This window comes from Cnephaeus nilssonii (genome assembly GCF_951640355.1).
Source record: "Cnephaeus nilssonii genome assembly, chromosome: 16".
In the NCBI taxonomy this organism is placed as follows: domain Eukaryota; kingdom Metazoa; phylum Chordata; class Mammalia; order Chiroptera; family Vespertilionidae; genus Cnephaeus; species Cnephaeus nilssonii.
Window position 1 is genome coordinate 47,009,181 of NC_137087.1, and position 13,021 is coordinate 47,022,201.

At 41.2% G+C, this 13,021-nt stretch overlaps 1 protein-coding gene across 1 annotated transcript in view; it reads left to right on the forward strand.

Annotated features, from left to right (window-relative positions):
- Positions 1 to 12,426, forward strand: part of CFAP58 (cilia and flagella associated protein 58) — a 142,535-nt gene extending 130,109 nt beyond the window's left edge. Inside the window, exons 18-20 of the mRNA XM_079793710.1 lie at positions 6,025 to 6,144; positions 8,430 to 8,563; positions 12,304 to 12,426. Coding sequence (XP_079649836.1) covers positions 6,025 to 6,144; positions 8,430 to 8,563; positions 12,304 to 12,415 — 366 coding nt within the window. The 3' untranslated portion in view covers positions 12,416 to 12,426. The remainder of the gene's footprint in view (positions 1 to 6,024; positions 6,145 to 8,429; positions 8,564 to 12,303) is intronic.
- Positions 12,427 to 13,021: the final 595 nt, after the last annotated feature.

Sequence of the window (13,021 nt, forward strand, 5' to 3'; positions counted from 1 at the left end):
GACATTTTTGTTATAAAGCTAATAAACAATAAAGTCCCAAAGTATCAGCCATTATTTTTTCCTTTTTTTTAAGTTAGATAGACATGTAATATGTTTACAGAGTTTCTAATTTATTTCCCTACTAATGAAAACAGGCATTTCTAGATAAATTAGGCAGTGTCCCGGAGTTGCCTTTATAGAGAGAGGAAAGCAATTTTGCTTAAGATTTGGAATCTGGCTTTAGTCTTTTGCAAAGAATTATGGATAGGAATGGGGGAATGAAAAAAGGACTAAAACCAAGCAAAGAAGCAAAAATGTTTTGTATTTTTTTTAGGTGTGGCAGAGAATTATGTGTGCAATTCTAATTTCTATATATGAGGAGAAAAGAGTCAACACATTATTTAGTTGAGGACTGTAGTTTGAGTACATCTGCACGTTTTATGAATTAAGAAAGTATTTGAAACCACTCACATTATCAAAAAAGCACTACCAACACTTAAATAAGAGGTCAAGGTTGTGCATCAAGTGATTTTCTGAGTTATATACAACACAGACAATGAAAACATTTAGCTCAAAGTTATGAAATTTATAGTACCAGGGAATTCTACAAGTTCTGCTAACTAGATGATGTCACCCGATGGTCTCATTCAAGTAAAAGTTTCAACATAAATATATCTTACCTCTGTTGATGTGTACTACTGAAATACAATAAATGGGCATAGTTTGCTGACAATATAATTGCAAACAACAGAATAACCGAGCTTCTAGAATGAGCAGAGCATAACAGTAGGTACGAGAGATATATAGAAAGATCCACTGTGGTTCTGAACTTAAAGGCTCATAATGCAATTGGAGAGACGGAGTAGATTCATCAAGATCATAAATGGCATCTGTTGACATTTTGGAAAAGAGATTTTCTGTGCATTCTGTGAAGTAGCCTTTTTCAGAAGCGTTGGTTCTGGGATTGAAAAAAAAATAGTAACTTCATCTTGAACCCCTTGGGTGAGCTAGAGTGAAGACAAGACAGGGTCTCTTTCCTTGGAGTACATGGTATCCAAGCATCTGAGTGGGTGGTGTTCACCCTGGTGGGTGGAGATAAGCACGTATCTTGGACTCGGGAGGAAAGCCGCCTGTTTCACATGGGTTAGCTAGGTCACGGTGATTATTCCCAGAGCTCATCCAAGCAAATTGATGAGTGCAAGGTGAGCAGAACCAATGCGCTGGCATTTGCCAAACACAGATTCAGATTAAAGCAGAATTAATTAGTTCCTCTTAGTCAGTTACTGCCTCGAGTAGGCGAGCTGAGGAAGAAGTGTTGGGTGCACACTGAATGCGAACTACCTTCTGTTTTCAGCTGAAGGTGCAAAGCAAAAGGCAGGGAATATAAACAGACAGTGAATATAAAATTGTAGTTCGGTGGGGAAAGGAGTTCTGTGAGCAATTCAGCTTCTTCCTCTGAGTCGTACCCAGAATAGCACTGACTCTTATTTGTGTAGACTGTTCAGAATGTAGACTTTTGTTGTCAGATAAAATACAAAACCTGCAGTCTGAGTGATTCTGTGAGTTTCCAGGATGGGGTTTGAGACTATCACCATAGCTTCGAAGCTAATGTTATTAATTACTTTCTTACCACTCTACTTAGCTAATATTGACAATGAGCCATACTGTTATCCAGTATAACTTGGTCAAGACCCTTGTAACAAAAGAATCCATAACCATGTGTGGCAGTCTGTCCAAATGAGAGACTGGGACACCTAGGAAGAGAACATCATTTTAAGGATGGACATGGTACAGTTAATGTACGCAAGACATACCCAGCCAAAGAGAAAGCTAGTCTCTTGGTGTTAATAGTCTGGCTTTTCCCCCCTAGCATAGCTGTTCATAAAGTAATTTAAAGAGTGGGGCATGCTACAAAATAATACTGATGTGCGTTATGAATAAACTCTGAATAAATAAATGCCGACCTGGAGCTACAATCTTTTGTTGGTGGGGAAATAATAAACTATTTATGATTTTCTTGTGATGTTTCATTGACATATGGTGCTTCTAAACCAGTGACAAATTAATTGACTTGGTTTAAAAAGAAACGGAGGTGGCTTAATGAAGAAGGACAGGATATGTATTACGAGGCAGCTGGTTCTGCCACTGCCGGCTTATGGAGACAATATACATCGGACAGCAAATGAGTCTCTGTTGCATAAGATAAATTCTCCTTATAATAGAATTGCATGCTTTGTCTCTAAATGGGGTTATTATACACACCATTGCACAATGTTTGAAGAGCTTCGTTGGCCCTTATAGAGGGTTAGGAGAGAAATAAATTGGAAAACAATCGTACTTAAGACCTTCAATCCATCAAACACTCCACATTTATCTAAATTACTAGCACATTCTTCCAAAATACAAGTCTGGATGATACACACAGCTAGAATGTTAATGCTGACCAGCCTCCAAGTCTGTTTTATCAGGTTTTCCGTCGTAAGCGCAGACTAAAATGATGCACGTTGGAGCCTGGCAGTGTATCTCTACCACTGCCCTCCCCTTCCTTTTCCCTCCGCTCTTCATACGTCCACTGTCTTAGTCCCTGAAGTTTCACTTGATATTCTTTCCACCCACCGTGAGCACACAGGCATCACTTATCCTGGGTTATTTAACTCTCAGAACTTTTTTGACTTTGAACACTCAGGCAGGCTTAATGCTAATTGACTCAGTGTCTTCACTTTTCTCCACACTTGTGGGTCCTTACTGTTCAGCCTCTGAGTTATCCTTTAGAAGAAATCCATTTCAATTCCCTTACAGCCTCTAAAAAACCCCCAGGAAGTAATAGAAGATGACAGGATAAGTGGCACCATTGTTCACTCCGTCTATGAAGATTGCGTGTCCTAGGAGAGGACACGGGCAAGACTCATTCAGATGGTGTAGGTCAGGGGAGGTGGGAGCTGCGTCATGCTCTTCCTGCTAAAGCCCTCTGACCTGGCTTTGAACCTGGCTCTCTCCTTCTAGGATATTATCATGTAGCCTTTAGGAATTTTGTAGCTCATAATAATGGTCTAGATTGATCTAGATTGCTTTAGGATTATAACATGTTTTCAAGCCCCAGAGGTGGGGCTTGAAAAGGGACCCTCGAATATCTAATGATGAGGTTTTGACTTGTCGAGGGACTTTGAACACACCATTCATTCCTGTTAAGCTTGGGATTCTCACCTACGAGGTGAGGTAACAGTATTTGCTTCTTCCAGCTTTTCTTCTGTATTTCTTTCCTCCCTCTCTCCCAGAACAATATAAAAGAATTACTCTTGTGAAACATTTGAAGGTTCTTGAGTAAGAGGGTCTTTTTACGATATTATTCTATCCCAAACCAGATTGCTTCCTCCTCCTCCTCATTGTGGGGTTCTTTACTTTTCAAATCTACCAGTATTCTGGTCTAGAGAAAGGTGAGCTGAAAGAAATGGACAAAACAGTCTCACGGGCTTCTCCACATACCTATTACCCTTTCCAGAGGGCATCTTGAAGCCTTGGCAAAAGTGTTATTTTTCCGACAGAGCAGGCATTAAGTGGCTAAGATTATATTGAAAGGTGTGACGGGGTGCTGTACAGCAAAGGGAAGTCACCACTTTGTAATTCAATCTGTTGATATTTTCTTCTTTTGCGTGGGCTTTTGGATTTCCTTGTCATTTCTGGAATTCTTTCTTTTTTAAATCCTCACCCGATGATATACTTTTTATTGATGAGAGAGAGAGAGAGAGAGAGAGAGAGAGAGAGAGAGAGAGAGAACGGGAGAAGGCTATAGAGAAATACCGATCTGTTGCCTCCCATACACGTCCCGGCTAGGGATCGAACCCACAACCTAGGTATGTGCCCTGACTGGGAATCAGTGCACGGAATGACGTTCTAACCAACTGAGTCACACTGGCCAGGGCTGGAATTATTTCTTAAGTGGTGGGTATTGTGTTGCTAAGTGTGTTTCTCCAAAAGCTTATTCCATCCAGCTAATTTTTAGGTTGCATACATTCTTTTGAAAATAGAGCCACATTATTTATAATAAAGTTTCTGTAATTTAGTCAGGGAAAAGAAAAAAAATTAAGACAAATGGTTACTGTGACTAGTTAATGAATTTTCTTTTGCCTGTTTTTTAAAATGACTTTTATGTTCTCTGGCAAAAACAGATTATTTGATGACAATGCTAAGAATACTTAACTCTAGGTAAAAAATCGTTTCCATTTGACTGCATATTTCATTTAATGAGAGGGCTTTTATTTATATTTTGTTCTTTTAACATAATTATCTTAAGAAAATAATATGTACAGAGACAAATGAGTAGATATTAGACACTAGTCTTTATAAATGTTTGTTCAAGTTAGTGCAGTGTAGAGAAAGGAAATCAAGAATTAAAATGCCTTAGAATTAAATCTTTGCTTGTATGTAATATCTTTAGTTCAAGGATCTGAAAACACATTATAAGCAATTAAACTTTAGGGTACAAATGGGATTTCTATATTGTTTATTGGTTAAATTAAGATACCAAATTGGGATTTGTGTTGGGTTCCTAGGAAGTCCTTTCTTTTAAGTCTACAAATTTGCATATCCTAGTTTTCCTGGATTTTATTTTCCTGTTTCCTCAAACCATTTTCAGATCTTTTTCTACCCATGTCATATTTCTTAAAAGACTCATTTTCTTTACTTTCTATTTTTTATTTGTTCTTCAACCTCTGTGACTGTTGCTCCCAACATGCTGAATGAGATCAGTGGTGCTGTCTGAATAGCCCACCCCAAGGCCATTTCAGTCCCTCTGCTGTTTCTTTTCTTTACCCCCTTTGATGTCACTGACCACTCATCATGCCTCCCTTTTTAAACATCTGGGGACGTTCAATTACTCTCCTTTATTTTCTTTCTCTGCATCTGTCTTACTTTCCTACTATATATATGCTGGCTCTCCCCAAAATCTGGTTGTCCTGGCTCATCCTGTGAGCCATCCTGGCTGAGGAATCCACTCTTGTGGCTCTGGCCTGGACCCACCTCTAGCTCCAACTTGCTCCTCAGTGCTCAACTCTGGAACCACATTTTCAACTCCTTTTCTAAATATCTTACAGAGCCCCAAGCTCAACACCCCACTGATTATCAGGAGAGGATAGAGTAACAGTTCCCTTACCCTTTCCCCAATACTCTCTCCTCTCTAGCCTGTCTCCAGTACCATCATCCTCCAGCCCCCACATGTCCCTGTTAGAGACTTTAGTGATGTTTTGGCTCCTTCCTTCCTCACTTGTCTGTAACAAGCCCCACTGATTCTACCTCAGAAATGTCGTCACATCTACCTACCTTCCATCCTAACTGGTTGCCTTGGGTCCAGCTTTTCTTCATCCAGCTTGTACTGGTGCCCTGAGCAGTCTCCTCATTTTGTTCTCTGCTTTGCTGCTGGAGTTATTCCCCTGAAGACAAACCCAGGCATGGCTCATCCTTGGCTTCCACTCGTGTAAAGGATGTGGTCCCAAATACATCCTCTCTAGTCCCAGCCAGTGAGCCCAGCCTGTTCTCTCTGCTTCTCCCTCCTCCTGCCCTGTGCACCCGCTGATCTGGATTCACCACTCCTCTGTCCTCTTATTAAACCTTGGCCTTCACAGCTCTTCTTTTCTCTCTCTGCTTGGGGGACACTCCTACTCATTCTTCACGGGACAATTCAAATGCCATTTATGTGAAATCTCCCCCAGCTCCTGCAACCGGAAGTAGCCACTCCCGGCCTTTACATAAACACTTTGTCCAGCTCTTCCATCACTGCCCTTGTCTCAGTCCTGTGATCATGAGTTGAGGTAGAAAGGGACTCACTTTTCCTTAGCTGCCATATTATTTGTATCCAAATGCTGGGCACATCCTAGCCCTTTGATCAGGGTTGGTTTGATGCATGATTGAGTGAATCTATAGGTGAATGTAATCAGCATGGAGCTGTGACGTAGCTTAGGATGGTCCTGAACCATCCTGACCGTGCTGAAAAGGCACTTTCCTTGTCTTGCCGGGGCTGTTAATCTCCACTGTGGTTATGCTCTACATCAGGAAAAGGAGAAACTGTACGTGGAGCTAAAGCACATCCTGGCCCGGCAGCCCGGGCCCGAGGCTGCGGAGCAGCTGCATATCTACCGCCAGACGCTGCGGGAGAAGACCAAGCAGCTTAAAGTGAGTAGCCTCTGCTCTTTCCTGGCCAGACTCTGGGGAACACACCTGAGCAAGCCTGCTGCCTCAGCTCAAGGAGCTGGTTTCCCAAATGCCATACTCCACCGAGGTCAGCCCTTTTCGCACCCTACTCCCAGGAGGAGCAGGGCAAGCCTCAGAGCTACCCCTCTGCTCCAGGCCCCACAATTCTCCACTTCCCGAAAGAGGGGAGTGAGCAAGTGGGGAGAGAGTCAGGGAGAAGATGATGGCAATGGGATGGAGATTGGGGGTTAGGGTTTGTATGGATGATCTCAAGATGGTTTAGGGCACCTGGATGGTGGGGGAGAACAGAGGAAACGTTACCACCATTGCCCATTGAAGGACATCGCTGTGCCAACGCAGATTTTTGCTCTTCTGTTCCACCTGAAATAAACGCACACGAAGTACCAGCGGCTCCCCAGCCCCCGGGGCCTTGCTTCATGACCTTCTATCAAACAAATGGCCGTGAACGGGAAATAAAACCGTGAGGAATCCTCTTAGCATAAATTCCTTTCTAAATGACATAAGAACTCAATTGGAGAGATAATATTTCACCATAACACATGCCTTTTTAAAAGTTTTCTAGAAAACTATGCTTTCCCAGTATATTTTGAGCCTTTTCTTCTAAGTGAGTACTTCGATATTCTGGGCATGTCAGGGGAGTCTGTTACACACACATGCACAGAAGGTAGCACATGCCAGCTGGATTCTGGCACTTACCTGCGCACTGAGGGTGATAATTATTGCCTTCCTGCCTGCGGTACAATAGATGTCATGCTACTAATATAGTACTGATCCTTTCACAAATAGGACAAAATCGCATCGCTTTAGTTAAAAAAGGCAGATGAAACAGAAGTCTAATTAGAACGTTAATTTTCAACTTACCACTCCAAGTATTCATTTCACATGATCATCCTGAGACATAATTTGAGTTTTGCATGAGGCATAATCTTTTGATTTTTTCATCCCTTTAAATAGTTGAATATTTCAAACAAAATTGAAGCTTGCTTTCTCAGGGATGGGTATAGTAAAGCAAAGCACGTGTCTGTCTTTACACTCCTGTCAGAAAGCCACACTGAGCACCGGATTGCATTTGATGGCTCATAGGAGACTTTGGTCACTTTAACCCTTTATTTCAGGAAATCTGGATTTTTTTTCTCTGAACGAAATGTGACCAATGGTGGAAGAGGCTCAGAGGTGGATGCACTGAGTCTCTTGGCAAGATCTGGACTCTTTTTTTTTTTAAAGGAAATTGCACATTCACAAGGTCTTGGTTTCTAAGACTTTAACTGTTAAGACAGGTTTCATTCCAACATGAAAATCATATCCTTTAGCTCATGATAACATAGTCAGAATCATTCCCCAGCAATTAAGAGGAGAGGGTTCAGAAGCAGATGCACACTCAAAAGAGAAAATTTTAAAGTGCGGAGTGAGAAGAAAAATAAATCCGAGTCTAGTGCATGTCCCTTAGAACAATAGCCTTTCTTTTCTCCCCTTGGTTTTTGTGGGGAGCACCCCTAGCTTTGGCACGCTTTCCACATTCTGTTCCGATGAGGAAATTTCCACTCTTCTTGCCCAGCCTGACATCAGTAGCATCTATTGAACAGCACAATGGGAGAGGCGGACAATCAGGCTTCCTATTACAGCCCTCACGTGCATTAGACTCCCCCATGCCCATGTCATAGCTCCCGGATTCGTAGAGGAAAACGTTTCAGTGCTGGGATAAATCAAGAACCTGTGAATAGTCCCAAAGAATACAATAAAGAGGTGACGGGCATTTAGCAGAAAACACATAAATTGAATTCCTGCTTAGTGGGGTGGTGGCAGGGTGACTTCAGATCTTTTATTTATTCGTATTTTTTACCATAATCCTCAGATGAGTCACACTCCCTAGTGATATCTTTCTTGAATGTCTTCTAAAAAAGGGTTTAAAGGCAATTTTATACTGTGTGTCTGGGAGTTTTTCTGTCTGTCCTCCCAGGATTCCTCGAGACACATCACATCATTCATGTGTGAGCCTGTTGAATGTTGCCTGATAGTTCTCCTTTTCAAGCAGGCGAATGAGGTTTCATTTAGATTTGTGCCTGGATTATGAGTCTGCTGCCCTCAGCCAGATTTTGGCCTGGTAGAAGTGTGCAGGCTAACTGTTAAACTGGTTTTGTACCTCTAGCCCCACTGAGGGAAATGGCAGCAGGTTAAAAAGATTTTTCAGAAAAAGCCTATGTCTAATTGCATGTCTTCTGTTAATGCTGTTTTACTTGCCACGCTAGGTTTTGTCTTCAGAATTGAATATGTATGAATCACAGAGCGAAGAGTATAAGTATGAGCTGGGAAAACTTAGCAATGAACTAATGAATTTAAAGAAGAAATACCTCGCTCAGAAACGTAAAGAGCACCTTCAGAAGTAAGAATCAGACCAGTGTTCTAATTTTGGTGTGCCTATTACCGGCTGATGGGAAAATATTTGGTGTACAAATATTTTGTACACCAAATTTGCAGATTTCACTGGGGTAAACTAAGTCACAGGGTGAACAATTGACAGGTCACTCACTGGGTATGTATCAGAGCAAGATCAGTATCTCAGCCAATACTAAGGCCTCTCCTTAGGACCCTAACAGGGATCCATTAATATCTGCTCACTGGTGGATCTAATGTGGACCACAGGAAAGTGTGATTCCGCCCCCCCCTCCTTTCACTGTTTTCACAATTTGGAAATAATCATGACATAACTACATTTGCAATGATGTTCACAGTCAGCCTTGTACAGCTTATTCACATTGAAAACCACAGGTAATTTTGCCAGTGGGTCTGGCGTCTGGGCTTGGCAAAGCTGTTCTTTCTATAGTACAGCTGTACCACTGTACTGACGAGCAGTTTGTGAATAATTTTCACCTGTGATTTAGATAAACTATCTCTGTGTCTAGCGACTGACTTCAGTAACTGCATTGGGGTATCCATATGAGCTCTCATTCCTCTGGGAGACTAGCATGCAAGTGCCAGTTAGCATTTTGCATTTCAGGATGCCTACATGTCAAGGAGTAAGTCTTCTTTCCTTTGTTATCGTTGGTTGCCTGATGAGGGGGAGAGAGTGAACACACATCAGTAGGTCTGAACCTTGGCTTGGCTGTGTGGCATTACCCAACTCCTCTAGTTCACTGTATTGTGGCTCACATTGTGGGTTGAAAGTCAAGTTAGCGATTTCTCCCACACGGGCATTTCAGGGACATGGTGAAAGAGGGTTTGGATGCATCTGCCTAGGATTCATTAGTGGCAAACAGCTATTCAAAGAAACTGGATGCAAATTCACTTGCCAGTAAAAATTCTACGCTTATAAATGAGAATGTTCTCCTATTCTACATTTCAGTGTCAGTTCCTTGTTAGAATAAAATATGCGAAGAATTATAGCTAATTTAGGCGAGTCTGCCTTAATGTGTGGGTCTAGCAACTCTCTGATTCAGAATCACTGGTGAGACGTGTTAAACAGCAGTCCCCAGTCCCCATTTCCAGATATTAGGATTCAGCAGGCTCTGGACGGGCCTCAGAAATCTGCAGTTCACTAGTAATCACTCCACAGGCAATTTCCACGCATACTGAAGTTTGAGAACCATGGCCATTAATGATGTGAATTGGATGAGTGGAGTGGAAACACTGTAGTTTTCTTTTAGGAAACGAAAAGGCGTGCTTATAAACTGTCCATGTGACTAATTTCCACAGGGGGCAGGTATCTAGCTCAGTGACCTTCAAAGTTTTGTATTGCACGCCCTTCTCAGTAAAACATTTTTGAACTTGCAGCTTCCCAATATATATGTATGCAGTTTTTAAAATAATTTTTTTACCTACAATGTATTTTAATTTACAAATTATGTACAAATAGTATTGTCACACTGTGAGTAATTCTTAGTAAAGTGAGATTATATATATATATATATATATATATATATATATATATATATATATATATACACATACATATATTCCATTATCTTCTTTTCAGTCCCCAGTGGATCATGTCCCTCACCTTCTGGATTTCATGCACTACATTTTGGAGACTGGTGGTATGAATTACCCACCAACAAACCGCTAGCTTGGCTAAATTGTTGATTATCTTTCTAGAGCTGATTACCTCCTCCGGGTTGGCCCTGGGTTTGGCCTACTCTCCTTTGACCTTATTGATCCCCCTCTCCTTTGACCTTATTGATCCCCCTCTTCCAGAGTTTTTTGGACACACAGAGCATGCTGAGTCCATAGAGGGCGTCCCTCTGTGAACTCAGCCTTCCCAACTGCCCATCTACTAGAACTTCAGGGCTCCAGCCGTATGCCACCTGTAGCTATTTAAATCGAAGCGAATGACAATGAAGTAAAATTAAACATTTACTTCCTCAGTTGCCTTAGTTACTTTTCCACTGCTCAGTCGCCACATGGGGCTAGTGGACACTGCCTAGGTACAGAGGTTCTCCATCAGCACGAAAGTCTTATCAGCGCTGCTCTAGCAGTGTCTTTGCCTTTACCTGTCCTCCTCTTGCCCTTACATGCTCGTTACTGGTAGCCACTCTGACCTGGTTGGAGTGTCACCGGTGGTTCCATTTAGTTGGGGACCCGTGTACTGGAGATAGACAGAGAGATGAGTTCAGAGGAGAACTGCAAAACATTATTAAAGGGCCTGAAGGAAAATAAGCCGAGGCAAAATCAAAAGTGCTAGGGTGGTTTAGACTGGAAGGAGAAAGGCTGAAGGGAATTATAAATACATGAAAAAGGGAATATAAAGGAGACATTATTCTCATTAGTCAGCTTAGGCCAAGTCAGAAGCCTTAAGCGTAAGTTCCTTCAAAGAGGAAAAATGGGGTTATTTAAGGCCAGAGGGGGCGGGGAGGGGACGGGGAAGAGGAGAGCTGCCTGCATGTAGCTACAGTCAGGAGGGAGGAAGTTGCCAGAGTGCTGGAAGGAATCCGCTTTGCTGGGTCCACTCAAGGCTAGAGCATTTTGTTCTATTTAGAGAGGAATTTTTTTTTTTATATAATAGTGAAATCAATTCTGCTAAGAGACGGCTGGATTGATGAACCAATCCTCTACAGATTCTTCTCAAGTGGAATAATTTAGAATAATCTCTGTGGATGTTCTCCCCACACATGTACTATATAAAATAACTCATATCATTTTTACCTTTTTTTGTGTTCCCCCCGCCCCCCCCCCAACACCCTTTTTATCATGCTTCGGTCCCAACCTGTACCCCTACCCATCTGCTCCCGATTCCCTTACTCTGGACCCCCCTTCAGGCTGGTCTAGAGTCTGAAGTACCAGTCAGATTATTTTGCAAAATTTGGGTTTATTCCCCTAAGGTAAGTCATTCCTAGTTGCCAGATCTAATTGGTTTTGGTCTTAGTAGTTTGCTTAATTTTTATTTTAAAAAGGGATTCCGGAGTTAATTTTCATAATACCCCTAATTACACAATAGGTAATTTGTGTAAATTTAAGGTACCTCTGTAGGAAACCTGAATATGTGCATGTGTACTAGTATGTGTGGTATGTGTATGTGTGCTATGGGTGTGTGTATTTAAAGGAGCTTTATATAGAAGATACATTGTAGACTTTATGGTAGAAATCCCTTTACTGCTAAATGTACTATCTTATTTATCTTCCCCAGCTTTTCTTGCATCTTAAACTCTTTTTAATAATAATTGCTGCTTGTGTAAAGTTACAGGATAACTTGCTTTTATAAATGTCCAAGTTTGATGAAGATACCTTTGTGCGGTAAATATTTATGTTTGTACTGGTACTTTGGAATATAAAAGTTGATAAGTGATGAATTAATCATTATCATTGAGCCCAGAGAAAGATTCTACTGATCTTTGGAAATAAACCCGTGTTTTATAAAACAGGAAGATGATTACAAATCAGAGAAGCCTTAAGTCCATAGTGCTTGAGTTATAATGAGGTCGTTCGTCTACCCATCAGCATGGAAGATTTAATTGTGTCTTTCCCTAATTCTATGTGTTACCAGCATACACCTAATTAGATCTTAAACAACTACCTTGTCTAAAACTGGAGTTTTAATTAAGCAGTTTTCACCCTATGAACTTAGAGAACGCCAAACTTAAAAGAGGAAAACCATGTTCAGGAGGTTAACTCTCACCTCCTCTCTTACAGACAAAAGGACAAAACACCCATGGATGTCACCATCTCACTGGGCAAACCAACTGGCCCTCGTTTTACTGGGGGTGGATTTCCTCTCAGCAAGTCACCCCAAGTGAAATCCTAACTCGAAGCTGCTGGCTGGGTCCAGTTGAACCGCTCATGACATTTGCTCTGGAACCTTTTGGAGAAGTCTCTTTCAAACCCCCTAGGAATTTACGGAAATCAGTGCTTAGATTACAGGATGGAAAGAAAATGCAGAACTATCATAGTCATGTACATATAAGAGTGATGACATTCTACTCGGTCCACGTGGATAGTAACAGCTTGGAATTATCTCTCTTCAGTTAGGCTGACCCATGGCATGAAGCAGGTCTTTTGTTACGACCACGTTCGTTGGTTGATTTGAAATGCATCACATCTAGACACTCCGTACGCACGAAGTTGTGGGCCTTTATTTCTCTGTTATGAGACATTGGTGCTTTTGAAGGGGTTTTATATTTTAAAAACATTTTTGAAATGCAGTGCATTCTTATTAATAAGAATCTATTTTAATTATTCATTCTTACAATTAAATAATGTTAATCGTTTTCAGAATGATTTCTATGTGGAATTCCTTTTTAGGCCTGGGGTATGAAAATCTATTGCAAAGAGACATAATAAATATTCATCATAAAAAATAAAAAAGAATATTTGTAGAGATTTTGATCTTTACTTTGGCAAAGTAAGTAAG